The following is an 18,089-nucleotide window of genomic DNA, read 5'->3' on the forward strand; positions in this document are numbered from 1 at the left end:
CGACACAAATACTCCATGGGTTACCATCTGATATCAAGAGTGGTACACAATGCCAGTTAGTGTTTATATTTATGCCATGATCCGTAAAATTGGATGTTTTTGGATGGAAAATAGCTCCTATCTTAAGCGCAAAATTTTGGGATGAAGTGGTGATATGTCGAAGATTGGTTCTCTTCTTGAAACATTTATCGACTTGCACCTTGTATCCATACGCAAAGGATGCTATATAAATACAATTATTATTATTATTATTATTATTATTATGTTATTATTGTCCTGAATGCCCCAAGGCTCTTTCAAGAGTATGTGTCTCCGTTATTATTAGTACATATATACGAGCAGAAAAGCCCATCAAAATGACAGGCAACCCTTTTGTATTTTCACACTATTCAGCCCTGAAAACCCGGGATAAAACCAAAATTAAGTACAAAAACCTTCATTGATTTAACTTGGGTACTTGACATCATAAACGGCTGTCAAATGACAGGTTGGAGTTGTTTGACTTAAAACTTAAAATATATATTTTTTTTTATAGGGTGGGCCAAAAAAATGTATCTAATTTCTAAAATCAATAAAAATTAAATAAACTGCAATATGAGTGTGAAACAAAAACCATATAATAGAAAGATCCTTCAAGTTTATGTCCATCAATATACAGATTTTCAAAATATCTTCCATCATTCTGAGCACATCTGTGAATATGTGCAGCACAGTTGCTGATTGCAGCCTACAGCATCTCTATTTCAATGGCCTCCAAGGTCACCAGATATGTCTCCTTTAGATTTTTTTTTCTCTCAGGGTACCTTAAAGAAAAAGTCTTTCAGGAGAAGCCAATAACAATTCGTGATTGGAAGGATTCTGTAATTACAGCTAAAGCCAATTTTGGGTGTGAGATGCAACAGGTATACTTATTAAAAGTGTGTCATCGTTTGGTATGAGCCAAATGCAAATTTTGCAAACTTAGTTGTCTTAAACTCTCATGCAGTTTCTCACTTGGATGTTAACCTTTTAACCCGAATTGAACTGCGTGATTTTGAGCTTTCCCTGACTTGGGGAAGGGGGTTGGGGTGGATTCGGTCGGGGGACCTCCCAGGCTAATGAACTTGAAAATTTTAAAGTGATTTCCGAGACTATTCACTACAAACCTTCACTTGGCAAGGGTTTTTTCTTGATATATTATGAGAATAGAAAATAATTGTGGCATTTTCTATTTTTATTTATTATATTGTTTGACTTGTTTTATTTCTTATGTATTCTATTGTTCTTGAACTATTCAGTTCTGTATGTCTTAGACAACATGCTAAAACACTCAGAATAAATTATAGTCCAATTAATTTACACCATCAGTGTCCTAATGCATGTAACCCTTATTCATCTGTTTGTTGTACGTAAACATATGCAAAAATTGCAATTTCTTTTCTGACGTGTGACTACTAATTGTCATGTGACACCCGAACGGTAAGACCAATTTGGACATATGTGGTATCAAAATGTGCGCAAGACCCTCGAGAAAAAAACTCGTGAGGAGAATTTGAAATTCCCAGCGGTTGCGAAAATATTGTGAAAAATGTAGAGGGGGCTCCCAATCACCCCCCCCCACACCCCCAGTGCAGTGAGAGTTAAACTCATTTCATGTCTTTCTTTTGTTGTACTCACTCAACCCTGTCAGATCAGTGAAGGTTAAGTTCAAATGTACTGTACTCAGAAAAATGTGTGACCCATTATTGTTTAGATTTTAGTTGGTGCAGGACCATCCCTTCATGGTTGGGGAAAAAATTTTAATGTGAATTTTGGTGAACTTCAGCCTTTTTCCTCCCCGTTCACACCATGCCAAATATATACTTGACTGGAGAATTGATCATTGCCACTCAAGATTTGACTTGAGACTTGGAACTCCACTCAAGACTTGACTTAACACTCGACCCTTGAGACATCAGGTTTGGCATTTAATAAAGAAATAAACACCACGATAAACAACCATGCAGCATCTTGCAACTGCGGATTAATGAGGCTCTTCGTTAACAGCCAGAGTTAAAACATGATAGCACATTTACATTCTTTGTCTGGTCCGTATTAAAACTCATTTTCAAAGCGGTTTACTCTGGACTACAAAGCACTTTGCACTCCGAGATGCATTTGAAGCAATAACTGCGGGCGTCATTTGCAATACCTATCAACAGGCAAAAGCATATGTCCTTGTCAAATTCCATTGCAAACCAGCTATTAGCTTCTTGCTCTTTCATTGCCTCCTATCTCGACGTGTACTGTCACCTCTTTTATTGTATACAAAATGTGGTCTTGTGGAGAAGCAAGGTGATAGATGATAAAATAGAGACATACTGACAGCCTGAACAGATCATTCTTCCACCAACCTCCTTCATCCTTCTTATTACCAAGCTTTTCACTTAATCCCACTCCTACGTTTATCCTTTTTCCTGCTTGTGGAATTGCCTTTTTATGTCCATCCAATCTCGCCTTGGCCATTTAAAGTGGATGCTCGGCACTGTTTCATGCTGTTCTCCACACTTACTGGCAATCTTTTCTACTCTCGCTAAACTCGCTCATCTCAACGTCCCGTGTCTTTTTATTCCATTACCGTTGTCGGAATATTAACCTTGCATCTTCAGGCGTTTTGCATTTTGAAACACTTTGACAAATGTTTAGAAAGAAGTCAACATTGTCACATGCTGTCTTACTTTTTTTTTATAACACGTTTCCCACTCTTGTCTCATTAATTAAGAGGGACAAGATGGATTGTGACACGTAGGCAATTATAAATGTGTGGCTTGAGTGTTGTATGACCATAATTGGGCAGAATGACTTTTTTCTTCCAGTTCTCTGATGCCCGTGCACCTTGCTAGATTTCTGTTACATTATGTATAGTTTTTACAGCATATTGAAAACACAAAGATTGTGTGCTTGTTGGTGAGTTTGATTGCTTCACTGTATAATGTCTGTTTCAGAACAGCCATTGTATTCAAAACAATTGCCAGTATTATTAACCAGCAAATACCATCCGTCGCTTCGCCGGTGGGAATAGAGGGGGAACAGAGAGAGAGCGAGAGAGAGAGAGAGAGAGAGAGAGAGAAAGAGAGAGAGAAAGAGAGAGAGAAAGAGAGAGAGAGAGAGAGAGAGAGAGAGAGAGAGAGAGAGAGAGAGAGAGAGAGAAAGAGAGGTGGGGGGGGAGCAATAAGGGGAGAGTGAGGAAGGGGTGGAGATTGATGAAAGGGGGGGGGATACAGCTTTACCACACGTCGCTATATACTTTGGGAGGTGTAGGGTGTGAGGAGGGGGTTGGAGTGAAGAGGATGGGGCAGCAAGGCAGCAAGGGGGGGGGGGGAAGTAGGAGTGGGAAAGGAGTGTTCTGGACTTGTGTTTGGTAATGCAACTAGATGGGAAGGGTGGGGGGGAAGGGTTCAACTTGCAATTGGGAAGGGGACTGGAGGGAAAGTGGGAGGGGGTGGGAGGTGGTTACATCTGCCAGCATATGTGTTGGATTGAACGAAATGAGGTATGTTAAAACAGCACATTCAAATAGGATAGTAAAACCATGTGTCACTTTCAAACAGCACATATAATTTTAAAAGAGATTATAACATGGCCTTCCCGAGAGCTATGCGACTCGCAGTCCAAATCCTTCAGATCTCACAGTCCGACCAAGTCGCAGTCCAAACCCCGGAAATTGGCTCAGGCCAGAAGACCCCAGAATCCATCGCACCCCAGCTACAATGCTTATAAACACCTGGAGATGCCAGTGTTTTGTGCCTTCATTTAATTTCAGCACACGTTTTACAGCCAGAAGGCGATAAGCACCAGAATCTCTCAACCCGAGCCGAATCCCAGCAGCAGCCCCGACCGCCAAAAAAGTGCTCATCCACTCAACCTGCACACTTCCAAACACTCTGGGCTCAAAACACAACACAAATACCACAACACAACATAACCACGTGTGGGAACCTATCACAACCACCCATTGTTTTATCACTTCATGAAAGTTGGAAGAGGGGTGAGAGGAAAGAGAGAGAAGAGAAGGGAAGGAGGGTGGAGGAGAAAATACAAACAAAGAGATGGGGGGGGAGGGGGAAGGGATGTTGATGGAGGGGAAGGATGGATTGATGGAAGGAATGGAGGGAAGAGATGATGGGATGGAGAGAAGGGATTGGTCGGAGGGAGGGAAGGAATGGATGAATGTGATGGAAAGTCGATTCACAGTAAGTTCCACAGTTGTTCATGAACACACAATACTCCAGTATCGCAGAGTGAACACGTTGTGCAAGGAATGAATTATGAATGAATGAATGAGTACCCACCTGCTGTTCTTTCATTTGCTATAACATTCCCTGCAGCATCTGCAATGAGCTTAAACAATCCTCCCTCAATAACCTCCAAAGTACTCCACCAGGCAGTGCATCTCCGAGCGTCTCCGGGCAGTGCTCAGCATGACCACTATCAGGCTTACAAACATGGTTTACAAACATCGGTACGGTCCATCCATCTATCTATCCCTTCCCTCCATCCATCCATCCATCCCTTCAATCCATCCCTTCCATCCATCCATCCCTTCCCTCCATCCCATCCATCCGTCCTTCCATCCATCCAACCATTTATAAGAAACGGAAATCTTGGCACCACATGACACAGCAGGGCAAAACACAAGCAGGTTGGGCTTGAACTTTGTATGTCGCTCTATGCATTTTTAATTGTGTTTAGCAGAGGGGCAGTGCAGAGTGACAGTGTGGGTACTTTTACCGTGCATCGCATTGGCTTGCAAAGGAACATCCAAGCGACTTTTAGAGTGCACGCCAAGTGGCTTAAGCACTCAATTAAGCACTCCAATAAAACAGTTGATAAGTGGCAGGCTCAACAAACAGGAAGGCTCAAAGTGGCAGACAAAACAAAACAATGGCAGGCTTGGCAAGTGATTGGCAATCTTAAACACCAGGCATCCGGAGATGCCCGGAGTGTCAAACAATGTGTGAAATGGACAAATTAACACTTTTTTTTTTTGGAAACAGGACTGCTGCTAAGGTCAATTGCACAGTTAAAATTTTGAAATTTTGCTCAGGTTAAGAGATTCTAGAGCTTATTGCATTTGCAGATACGAAATAAAGCCAGAAACACTGGCGTCTCCAGGAGTTTATAAGTATTGTGATGTATCCAGCAATCCATAGGTATGAAGATGAGGCATTCAATGATATGAGTGAGGAAAGTGGGAAAAAAAACATTTTAGCACTTTATCGTTAAGAATCCATTGTGGTCTGTTCCAAGTCAAGGCATTGTTGAGAAGGCCAAACAAAATGGTGAATTAAGACCCCAGCAAGCTGACACAGGGCTGAATCAGGGGCTGGCCAAGAATGACACTTTGTTAAAGGATAATTAAATATGGCTGTTAATTGTCTTCAAGAGGGGTGCTTAAATTAACCCAAACACACAATTTTCATTCATGCACTACCTTTGAGTTCCCTTAGTATACATGCAAAGTTTGGGGCCGAGAGGTTTCATGTTTTTGGTGTTATGGAGGAGACGCACTGACAGACTGACTGACTGACACACACTGACATTTATTATTATAGACTAGCAAATACCACTCGTCACTTTGTGAACATGGATACCAAAGGGGGAGGAGGGAGAGAAGGAGAGGGGTGGGGGAAAGAGAGAGAGAGAGGGGGAAGAGTGAGTAGATGGAGGGGAAAAGAGAGAGAGAGAGAAAAGTGAGGAGGGATGGGGTAGCGAGGCAGGAGGGAGAGTGAGGAGGGGTGAAGGAAGGTAAAAGGCAGCGAGAGGTGAGAGCAAGGGAAGGCAGACGTGTGGTGGAGCGTTTATTGTGATTCATACTGTCTCATCAAAATGCTTCTGCATAGAATAACAGTGAAGATGGAAACAAAATAATGTCTGAAATCCATTTTCTACTGGTGACACTACGCGGGCCAGTCAATAAGTATCCTTAAAATGGTGATATAAATTTTAGAATTTAATGTGCGTAGTTGTAGACGATATATGTTATATCTATGGGTAAGAGTCATGTTTTGCCTGTTTTAGATCTGGCAACATTGAGCGTATGGCGTCAGTAGAGCAGTTCCAAGATAGCGGCTCCCTTAAGGGGCTGTCACACCTTGACGTTTTAGCCAGCGTATGCCGACGTATGAAAAATTTGCCGAACCAAGCTGGCACACGTCAAATACGTTATGGGTAAGTTTTGTATACGTTAAGAGTATGCTGGCATATGTCGTAGTACACTAGCATACGTGGTCATACGCCGAGTACGTCGAGAAATTTTCAGCATGTTGAAAATTTCTCGATGTACTCGGCATATGACACACGTTCGCATACGCTGGCCATAAGTTGTAGGCACGTTACGCGATCGTTGATACACGTCGACACACGTTACTTGTGAGGTATTCATAAGTCGAAACGCGTCAAGGTAATGGTTTGCGTCAGTGTTCCAGACTCCTTGGTTTTTTTTTTTTTTTTGGGGGGGGGGGGTTTCTTCGGTATGACGGTGATGTTGACACTTCGATTTCTCGTGCGGTTATGATTTTAATCGTTGAGCGGCAGCCTATTAATTATATTATATTATAACCGCACTAGAAATCGAAGCGTCAACATCACCGTCATACCGAAGAAAAAAATAAATAAACCAGGGAGTCTGGAACACTGACGCTAACCATTACCTTGATGTGTTTTGACTCATGAGTAACGTACAAGTAACGTGTGTGGACATGTATCAACGATCGCGTAACGTGCCTTCAACACGTTACTCATAGGTTAGAAATAAGTTTTGGGTACGCTAAACATTACCTCGACGTGTTTCGACTTATGAGTAACTTACAAGTAACGTGTGTCGATGTGTGTCAACGATCGCGTAACGTGCCTACAACTTATGGCCAGCGTTATGCAGAACGTGTGAGTCATACGCTGGCATACATCAAAAAATTTCAAGCATGGAAAATTTGTCTAACAGCTCGGCGTACTATGACGTATGCCAGCGTAATACGACGTATGCCAGCGTACTACGAAGTATGCCAGCGTGCTCTTTACGTATACAAAATTACCCATAACGTATTCGACGTGTGTCAGCGTTTTAGCCAAATTTTTCATACATCAGGCACACGTTGGCTAAATCATCAAGGTGTGACAGGGCCTTTAGAAGCATGCACCAGGAAGGAGCAACGTTCTGTCATCCGTTTCTTGGGAAGTGATGGTGTGAATCCCAGTGAAATTGATCGCAGAATGAAGATGCAATATGGTGACGCATGTTTATTTCTGCAGCAGGTGTACGACTGGGACAGGAAGTTTAAAAGTGGAGTGTCCAGTGTGGCAGACGCTGTTCGCTTGGGCCGGCCTCACACAGCCGACACACCAGAAATGGTTGCAGGAGTCAAGCACATGCTAAGGGAAAAACCATCACATTATGCTGGATGAAGTGACTCAAAATTGAATAGAAGCCATGGTTCAGCACAACATATCATTCACAACATGCTGGGGTTCTGCAAAGTATCTACAAGTTGGGTGCCTAGACAACTCACACCTGAAATGAAAGAACGGCGAGTGGACACATGTGAAGAACTTCTGCAACGTTACAAAACAGATGGTGACACTTTTTTTACAGCGCGTAGTGACTGGGGATGAAAGCTGGGTCCACTACTTTCATCCAGAAATGAAGAGCGCAAGCAAAGAGTGGTGCCATTCAACTTCACCGAAGCCTAAAAAATTCTGCACACAGCTGTCCGCTGGAAAAGTGATGCTGATGCTCTTGTGGGATAGCCGAGGCCCACTTGTAGAGCAGTACATGCCCAGAAGGACCCCACTCACCAGTGCATCATACTGCGACCTCCTTAAAATCATCTGAAACCAGCAATCAGATCAAAACTTCGGAGACTAATCACCACCGGTGTTTTGCTGCAGCATGACAATGCTCGGACCCACACTGCCTGTGATGCAGCCTCAACAATTGAAGACATGCATTTTGAGTGTCTTTCTCATCCACCCTACTCACCAGACCTCGCCCCCCTCGGATTACCACATCTTTGGTCCACTTAAAGAGGCACTTGGTGGAACCATTTTCTGATCTGGCCATTTTTGAAGAGGTCCAAGAGGCGGTTCACAAATGCCTACACAAGCGCCAAATTTTTTTTTTTTTCTAGAGGAATCCAGACCTCATTTATGCACAGTAAAAAATGCATTGAACACAATGGAAATTATGTTGAAAAATAACACATTTGTTACGCACGTACATGCAATAAACGATTTGTGAAAATATTTTAAGGCTACTTATTGACTGGCCCTTGTATAAATACCGCCCAGAGATAAACACAGTCTGGAAACAAACACCGCATGGAGATGAACACCACCCAGAAACGTCCGGAGACAAACTCCCGTAAACACTGCCCAGACATGTTCAGAGACAAACACCAGCTGGATGGATCAGGAGACAAACATCACTTGGACGTAAACATTGCCCAGACACATTCGGAGCCAAGCTGTCCGGTGACAAACACTGCTCGGCAATGTCTGGAGACAAACACGTGTCCGGACACAAACACTGCCTGGACATGTCTGGAGACAAACATCGCCTGGACACACCCAGAGACAAACACAGCCCAGCCACTTCCGGAGACAAACGCTCCGCAGACACGTCTGGAGACACAGACCCATTTGGAGACAAACAGCACTCTTACAGGTTCAGAGACAAACTCCGTCTGGACTCATCCGGAGAAAAACTCCGTCTGGACAGGTCCGGAGACAAACACCACTTGGAGATAAACACCATCAGACATGTCCGGAAACATCGGCTGGACATAATCAGTGCCCTTGCACATCCAGAGAGAGAGAGAGAGAGAGAGAGAGAGAGAGAGAGAGAGAGAGAGAGAGAGAGAGAGAGAGAGAGAGAGAGAGAGAGAGAGAGAGAGAGAGAGAGAGAGAGAGAGAGAGAGAGAGAGAGAGAGAGAGAGAGAGAGAGAGAGAGAGAGAGAGAGAGAGAGAGAGAGTGTTATGCTTTATGAACAACACACACACACACACACACACACACACACACACACACACACACACACACACACACACACACACACACACACAGTATTAGTGCTTGGCCAATATCGGCAATTCTTCAGGAATCGGCAGATTGGAGTCAGTGTGATTACCGACTGCAGTACGTGCTGTATACAACCCAAAAACCTTGAGTAGCTTTCTCTCTTGTTTTGGGAGAATTTCAAAAAAAAATTATAAAAAAACAACGTTGCATTATAGACATTTCAGGGATATGTGCATAAACGTTACTCTTTATAAACAGTTGCCAATCGTCATGTAATGGGTGGAAAGAAATTTGGCTCTGTAATTTAGAAAATACGTTAATACAGCAAATGGCTCGGAGACCAGGTGTTATCAAATATATTTTACTTTGAAACTCACAAAGAGAAACCATATAATATTGTACCTCAATCTTGTAGCAACTGCCAACTGTACTGCTATCGACTGTCGGGAGTTCAGCAAGTGGCTTAAGCACTCAAGCAAGCACTCCATTTAAATGGTTGATAAGGAACGGCAGGCCTGGCTGTGGCTGCATACCATAGGATCCATTTAAGGATCCCTTTAACTTTAAAGCCGGTCTTCATCACACGCGCAGCAGTTAAAGAAATTAAATGAATTCGTTCAAACAATGATTTTATCGACAAGAGTTGCTGTTTAACATATAACAACCCTGGAGACATCGCAAAGTTTAATTGGACTTGAAATAAACAATGCAGATAATCTGCCACGTTGCCTGCTCGTCTGTGTACGCGTCATGTGGTACATCGGTTCGTGGTCCGCAGAAACGTTATAACTTTATTTTAAAATGTCCGTTTCTCACCAGATTTGCTTTGATTCCCTGGAGGGCACCTCGCAAAACCTCCAAAAATATGGACAAATATCTGACAGACGCTCTGGATAAGCAGTCCCTCATGGGGACAGGACATGATGTCAAGCAGTGAATGCATTAAATCATGTAGTTCAATGGAGCTGGTTAATTTTGGTATAATCCTAAATCTTTTGTTCACTCAATATAATTCTCCAAACAGTAGAAAAGGATAAGTTTAATGCTTTGGAAATTTCACATTCTTGTGTATATATGGAGAAGGAGGGAACGTAGCCTTGCTTACTTAAAGTAAATAGGTACATAGGCTTAGATATTTAAGGCTCATTATTTATTTAAATTATCAGATTTCACTCCAGGTTTCGATACTTATTTAGTCCTTACAATATCTGATCCTCAAAGCTGAAATCATATTTCGATGATTTACTGTAATTAGTGCGTGATAGTAGATCGTGGAAAACTGCATCATATAATGCATGAAATCGCTTCAAGCTCCTAATTTGAAAACTATAGCACTTATAAAAGTGATGTGCCCAGTGATTATTAGCTATGATGAACAGGCATTCGATAATATGAGTGAAAAAAGTGAAGAAAAAAAAACGTTATCGTTAAGAAATCATTGTGGCCTGTTCCAAGTCAAGGCATGGTTGAGCAGGCCAAAAACATGGTGGCTTCAGACCCAGCGAAGTTAGCAGAATAAGACCCCAAAGAGGGTGGTGACCAAAGATGCGCCAGATGAAAGATATAATTTAATAAGGCTGTTAAATATCTTCAAAGTGGTGTTTTAATCGGCCCAAACACTCAATTTTCACTCTTGTACTTCCTTGGATTTTTTTTTGGTATGCATGCAAAGTTTCAGGCTGCTTGGCTTTCTGGTTTTATAGTTATGGGGAAGACACATGTACACACTGACACACATTGACATTTATTATAATAGATTATATTCATCTATCCTATCATCTATACTTTAAGAGAGATGTTTGTCTGTCTGTCAGTCGTTATGTTTGTCACCATTTTCTTAGAGATGGCCATACGGATCTTCATCAAACCTTCAGATGTTCATCATTGAGTGCTGGCAAATGTTTTAGGCAAAACAAAAATTTGAAAAAAGAAGTTGGATTTGTTTGGATTTTTTTAAAAAAAAAGTCTCTCTCTATCGTGCCTAAGCCTTTGTAGCTCTGTGAAAGGTAATACTAAATGATCCCCAACTCCATTCCTTCGTGAATGTGCAAAAGTGTTTTCGGCCCCCATTAAAAAAATAGAAAAAAAACAAATTTGATTTCTTCAAAATTCCAACAGGATTAGAACTTCAAATTTTCTTTTAAATGCCAAAGGTTTAGTTTTACCCCTGCCAGTATTACATTCTCTATATGTGTGTATGTCTGAAAATCAAAGAAAATAACATGGCTAGGCCAATCTCCACCAAATGTTGCAAACGTGTTGGTCGTACCCAAAGTCGTACCCAGTCATGGGCACCAAAAACATCTCTCCCCTGCAAGGAGGGGAGACGACTTATGATTTCTGCTTGTACACGTGCCACAGTGCAAGTGGTTTACTGACCACTGCTGCAAACAGGGGGGATTATTAGCCATGGCATAAAATATACTTGCCCCAACTACCCCACTATAGGGTTTTTAGTATATAAAACTAAGGTTTTAGCCGAGTTTCTCCTTCCTTAACGGTTCATTTGAAATAATTTCTGCTGTCATATAATAATACAAATGGTACTGTTGGAAAGGTAATAATCAATTTACTTGGAACAGCATTCATCCCTTGAGTCACAAACTTGCCTGTGTTTCCGTGAGAAGCGACAACTCGAGGAAGAAGTGGGAATGTTGAGCTTTAATGTAGCGGTTCCAATGGTAACATTTATTATTCTACCACAGCAGGAACCCTTTACAAGGACATGAGAGGATCACACAAAAGGAAATATAGTAATATTTCTTGAAGCAAACGAAATAAATAAATTCAGTAAAAGTACACAGAAGGAACACACTAACCACAAGTACAGCCTTGACACAAACAATTGTGTGTTAGAAAAGGTCCTTTTTCATGAGTGTTACTTCATTTTACATCCTCATTGACCCTTACAGATAGTCATGCAATACGTTTGTGAAGTACAATATGCTGTATTTAAATTAAACCCATCAGTGAAGCGAAGGAAGGCATGCCTTGTAAGAATAATAACAACATTATTTTATAACACATTACATTTCATATAAAATCTCAATGCATTTTCAAAGAAAGGTTACATACAGACACAAGACTCTGAAGTCCTTTAAGTGTACAAATAAATTAAAGTTGTTTACACAAAATTATAATAACCAATAACTTGAATCACTGGACAATGCAAACAATTGATGCATGAAGAATGACTTACAGTAAAACAATAAAACCATTACTAATAAATAAACGATGTAGATTTAAATAAAGGGAAATTATGTCTGCCAAACTCTCCTACATATGATTAAAAATTAAAATCAGTCATTAGAAAAATAAGATGTAAGCATTTAGTATACAGCGCCTCGAGAAAGTGTACATCTTTAAAAATTTTCACCTTTTGTTGCCTTATAGCCTGGAATGAAATTGCAATAAATCTGACTTTTTCCACTTTTATTTATACGTCATAACCCACAACTTCCAAGTGAAAAACAAATTTCACAAATTTCAGAAAATTAATTAAAAATACAAAATGAGAATATCTTGGTTGGATAAGTGTCCACCCCCCTTATAATAGCAATTGTAAATTAGCTCAGGTGTAACCAATCACCTTCAAAAGCACATGTTAATTGGCCTCCACCTGTGTTAAATTCTAGTGATTCTGATTATTTCAGAATAAAATCAGCTGTTCCTGTAGGTTTTCACTGCTGGGTAGTGCATTTCACAGTAAAGACTCAACAAAGAGCACCAAGGAGCTTTCAAAACACCTCCGGGATACAGTTATGGAAAGGCACAGATAAGGGAATGGGCATGAAAATATTTCATAGGTCTTGAATATCCCTTGGAGCACAGACAAGACAATCATTAAGAAGTGGAAACCGTATGGTACCACCGAGACACTGCCTAGATCAGGTCGTCGCTCCAAACTGGATGACCAAGCAAGGAGGAGACTGATCAGAGAGGCCACCAAGAGGCCAATGGCAAATTTTAAAGAGCTGCAGGCCTTTATGGCAAAGACTGGTCATTGTGTGCATGTGACAGCAATATCCGAAGCACTTCACAAGTCTGGCCTGCATGGTAGGGTGGCAAAAAGGAAGCCATCACTCAAAAAAGCCCACCTTGAGTCCCATTTGAGTTATGCAAAGAACCATTCCGGAGATTCTGAAGCTATGTGGCAAAAAGTTTTGTGGTCTGACAAAACCGAGATGGAAGTTTTTGACCAAAATGCAAAACGTTACATTTGGCACAAACCAAACACAGCACATCACCCAAAGAACACCATCCCTACTGTGAAACATGTTTGTGGCAGCATCATGTTATGGAGATGTTTTTCATCAGCAGGAACTGGGGCACTTGTCAGAATAGAAGGGAAAATGGATGGAGCAAAATACAGAAATATCCAAGAGGAAAACCTGCTTCCCTCTGGAAGAAAGTCTCTTTTCCCCACTGTTTTGTCCTTCCCACTCTTGGCCCCCTTGCTGTGCGTTGTGTGCTAGCTCTCATATGAGCCTCGACAAGGTATACAACAAAAAAGAAGCTGATATTGGGATGGAAGTTCACCTTTCAGCATGACAATGACCCGAAGAACACATCCAAAGCTCCACTCGAGTACCTAAGGAACAAAAAGATAAATGTCCTTGAGTGTCCCAGTCAGAGCCCTGACCTAAATCCAATCAAAAATCTTTGGCATGACTTGAATATTCCTGTCCATCAATGCCCCCCCATACAACTTGACTGAGCTTGAACAGTTTTGTGTAGAAGAATGGGCAAATACAGTGCTCCCTCACCTACCGCGGTTAATGCGTTCCAGACCCACCCGCGATAGGTGAAAATCCACGAAGTAGAAACCACATATTTAATTATTTAAATACATTTAAACGTATTTTAAACCATTATACAGCATCCACACACTCTTATTAACCTTCCCCACACACATTTAATCAGTTATTTAAAAAAAAAAAAAATTAAAAAATTTTCATCGGAAATGCGACTTCATGGGGCTGCAAAGCCAAAGACCAAAAATAATTTTTAAAATACTATATTGTACTATAAAACATAAAAAACCCGTATTATGGGTACTGACCTATGAAGATATGACGATGATGATGATAGCTGTGCAGTACTGATGACGATGAAGATGACGATGATGAAATGAATGTAGTACTGCACAGCCGAGAAGAGAATTAAATCTCTTCTACTGGAGACGCCTCTTCATCAGGTGCTTCATCAGGTGATGGTTGTGGTGCATCATCTTCTAGTTCCACTACTATTTTATGATGTTATTTTTAGTACATTTTACTTAAAAATAATAAAAATAATAAATTTTAATTTAAAAAAATTAAAATAAAACCCGCGATGTTGTGAAGCCGCGAAAAGTGAACCGCGATATAGCGGGGGAGCACTGTATTGCCCAATCAAGGTGTGCAAAGTTGATAGAGATCTAGCCCAACAGACACAGCTTTAATTGCTGCCAAAGGTGCTTCCACCAAGTATTAACTCGGGGGGGGGGGGGGGGGGCGGACACTTATCCAACCAAGATATTCTCGGTTTGTATTTTTAATTTACTTTCTGAAATTTGTCTAATTTGTTTTTCATTTGGAAGTTGTGGGTTACGATGTGTAAATAAAGGTGGAAAAATTCTGATTCAATGCAGTTTAATTCCAGGCTATAAGGCAACTTGGTGGCAGAATTTGCACTCCGGCCACTGTAACACCCTTCATTTCACAAAACATACAAAAAGCACAAAAAAACCCCTGAAAACCCACTCTGTGGGAGTATCTCCTGTGCAGCTGCCCTAAGCAAGGCAGCTAACCGGATGACGGGTTTGGGGCAAAGCCTACGGGGCCCCCAATCTTTGATGATAGGAGGGAAACCAGGGGGTGATCTCAGATGTAAATTAGAATTAGATTGGAGGTAAAGTGGATAGCAGTGGGGGGGGGGGGTGGTGATCAGATTCAGGAAAGTATTGATACTTGCATCGATTGGGCAAAAGATTGACAGATGGAATTTAACCTGAGCAAAAGGTGTTGGGGATCTGAAAGAACAATGAAAATAGAGATTACAGGATTCAAGCGGAAATTTTGCAGTGTGTCACACAGGAGAAGGATCTGTGGGTAGTAATAGATATGGGAGGTAAGCAGGCAGCACATTGCCAATCAGCTCAAGGTAAAGCAAATCGGGTTTTAGGCTGTATTCGGAGGGGGATCATTTATAAATCAAAAGAGATGGTGTTAACATTGTACAGGAATTTAGTGAGACCACATCGAGAATATTGTGTGCAGTTTTGGTCACCACAACTCAGGAACGACATAGATGCCAGAGAGAGGTTTCAGCGTAGGGCGACTCAATTGATTCCGTGCCTATCGATACTCAGCTATGAGGAGCGGCTGAAGGAGACAGGGCTTCATTCACTAGAAAGGGGGTGGTTATGAGGAGATATGATAGAGATGTTTAAGATAATGAAAGGTATAGATAAAATAAGTGCAGATGAATTATTCAACAGAGTAGACAGTGATAGGACCAGGGGCCATAGCCTGAGAGTAAAGAAGAGGAGAGTTAAGACGGTAGTAAGGTTGGGGTCTTCTACTCAGAGAGTAGTTAATGCATGGAATGATCTCCCGAGAACGGTAGTTGCAACAGAAACAGTAGATGAGTTTAAATTAGAATTAGACAGGTTCCTGGAACTTATGGAGAAAGAGGGGTATGGGGATGTTGATATGACTTTTAGGTAGTTTGAACATTGATGGGTGATTGTGTGCATGTGTACGGAGTGCTGTTGGTGGGGGTCTTGTCAAGGGGGGTTTGTGGTTGATGTGTGTTTTTAACCAAGCCCATGCCCCCTCCCCTGAGGGGAAGAAAAAAAAATACAAAAACTACAACTGGAAAAATATATATTTCATTGATTAATTATTGAAAAACATTTTTTTTTGCATTTTCTTCCTTGGATCTTGTGTAGATAAATTAGTATGGTGTTCACACAGGCATTATGGGCTGAATGGCCTCCACCTGTGTTAGATTTCCTCCTTCTTCTTGCTTATGGCAGCTTTTCTGCCAGGATAGCTCTCATTTCTTGGAAGCGCGACTGTGTCGCTGATGTAGTGCCCCTTTACCAGTACACACTGTAACTCATTTCCCCGACCTCGGAAGGATGACAGGCTGAGTGAACCCCCTGGTGTATTTATTCAGCGGCCAATGGGGCTTGAACTCAGGACCCTAGGATCCCAAGCCGCCACCCTAACCACAAAGCCAACACCAGGCTATTTAGATTTCCTTGTATTTCCTTGTAACCTTCCCTGGTCAGATTCGAGTAATGTGTGTCGGGGTGGTGCTGAGGTGTCGTCCACCAGACGGTGGGCTCCTTGGTTTAACCTGAGGCTGTCTCTTCGGGTGGGTGCCTGGAATGTCCTATCCCGAAGAGAGGATGATCACCTGTCTCTGTTATCATCTGAGCTCAAGCGTTTGGACATCGGTATTGGAGCACTTTCTGAGGTTCGGAGACCAGATAGTAGTGAGATCATGGCGGGTGGTTACACCTACTATTGGTCTGGTTGCTCTGATGGTTACCATGCCCAAGGAGTTGCTGTGGCTGTGTCTAAAAAGATGACTCCAATGATAATAGAGAAACACCAGTCAATGCACATAATATGAGACAAAAGATTCCTCACTCCTTGGGTGTCATTTCCCTGGTCTCTGTATTTGCTCCGACTGGGGCGAGTGATCTCACCGTGAAGGACGCATTATATGCCACGCTCGAGTCTGTTGTTGATCAGTGAGTGCTCCAAGCGAGATACTCTTCTAGTCTTGTGGAGATTTCAGTGCATCGACTGGAACTGATAGGGATGGTTATGAGACATGTGTTTGTCCCCGTGGGTCTGGAACTGTGAACCAGAATTGCACTAAATTCCTTCACTTTCCAAGAAGTCATGGACTTAGGGTGGACTTTGGCTGGGCCACTCTAGGGCTTTCACATTCTTGTTCTGAAGCCATTCCAGTGTTGCTTTGGGTCATTGTCCTGTTGGAACATAAATATTTGCCCCATTTTAAGGTCTTTTGTATTCTGAAGCAGGTTCTCCTCAAGGATTTGCCTGTATTTGGCTCCATTTATTGTTCTCTCTCTCCTTACAAGTCTCCCAGTCTCTGCCATTTAAAAATATCCCCATCGCATGATGCTGCCACCACCATGCTTCACGGTACGGATGGTGTTAGATGGGTGATGAGCTGTGCTTGGTTTCTGCCAGATGTAGCACTTTGCATTCAGTCCAAAGAGTTCAATTTTCACCTCATCAGACCACATAATGATTTTCCTCATGCTCTCAGTCTTTCACGTGCCTTTTTGAAAACTCCAGGCATGATGTCATGTGCCTTTTTCTCAGGAGTGGCTTCCATCTGGCCACCCTCCCACAAAACATAGATTTGTGAAGTGCTGCATAGAATGTTGGCCTTCTGGCAGGTTCTTCCATCTCAGCAAAGGAACTCTGTAGTTCTGTCAGAGTGGTCAATGTGTTCTTTGTCACCTCCCTGGCCAAGGTCCTTCTTGCCCAGTTCCTCAGTGTGGTCAGATGGCCAGCTCTAGGAAGAGCCTGGGTAGTTCCATATTCTTTACATTTCCTAATGATGGAGCTCACTGTGCTCTTGGGAACTCTCAACACTCTAGAAATAGTTTTATACTCTTCCCAGATATATGCCTCCTCACAATTCTATCTCAGAGTTCTATGGACTGTTGTTTGGACTTCATGGTGGAGTTTCTGCTCTGACATGCACAATATATAGAACGGTGTGTTTCTTTCTAAATCACGTCCAATCAATTTAATTGGCCCCAGGTGGACTCCAATGAAGTTGTTGAGACATCTCAAGAATGCACCTGAGCTCAATTTGGAGTGTCATAGCAAAGGGGTTGAATACTTATTGATGCAAAACTTTTCATCTTTTCATTTTAAATGAATTTGTAAAAAATTTCTAAAAACATGTTTTCACTTTGTCATAATGGGGTATTTTGTGTGGATCGGTGACAAAAAATTTAATCTATTTTAAATTCAAGCTGTAACACAACAAAATGTGAAAAAGTAGAGGGATGTTA

At 41.8% G+C, this 18,089-nt stretch overlaps 1 protein-coding gene across 5 annotated transcripts in view; it reads left to right on the forward strand.

Annotated features, from left to right (window-relative positions):
* The window catches only part of ZCCHC24 (zinc finger CCHC-type containing 24), a 59,864-nt gene that overhangs the window by 24,656 nt on the left and 17,119 nt on the right, over nt 1–18,089 (forward strand). The window contains exon 4 of one of the 5 annotated variants that reach the window (XM_085882970.1): nt 7,270–8,823. The exons of 3 other annotated variants lie outside the window; for them this stretch is intronic. In XM_085882970.1, coding sequence (XP_085739096.1) covers nt 7,270–7,422 — 153 coding nt within the window. In that variant the 3' untranslated portion in view covers nt 7,423–8,823. Of the gene's footprint in view, nt 1–7,269; nt 8,824–18,089 lie in introns of those variants that run through there. One more of the 5 variants, XM_085882971.1, reaches the window with a different exon arrangement.

This window comes from Eptatretus burgeri, chromosome 5 (genome assembly GCF_056783735.1).
Source record: "Eptatretus burgeri isolate ZD-2024b chromosome 5, Ebu_testis_v1, whole genome shotgun sequence".
In the NCBI taxonomy this organism is placed as follows: Eukaryota; Metazoa; Chordata; class Myxini; order Myxiniformes; family Myxinidae; genus Eptatretus; species Eptatretus burgeri.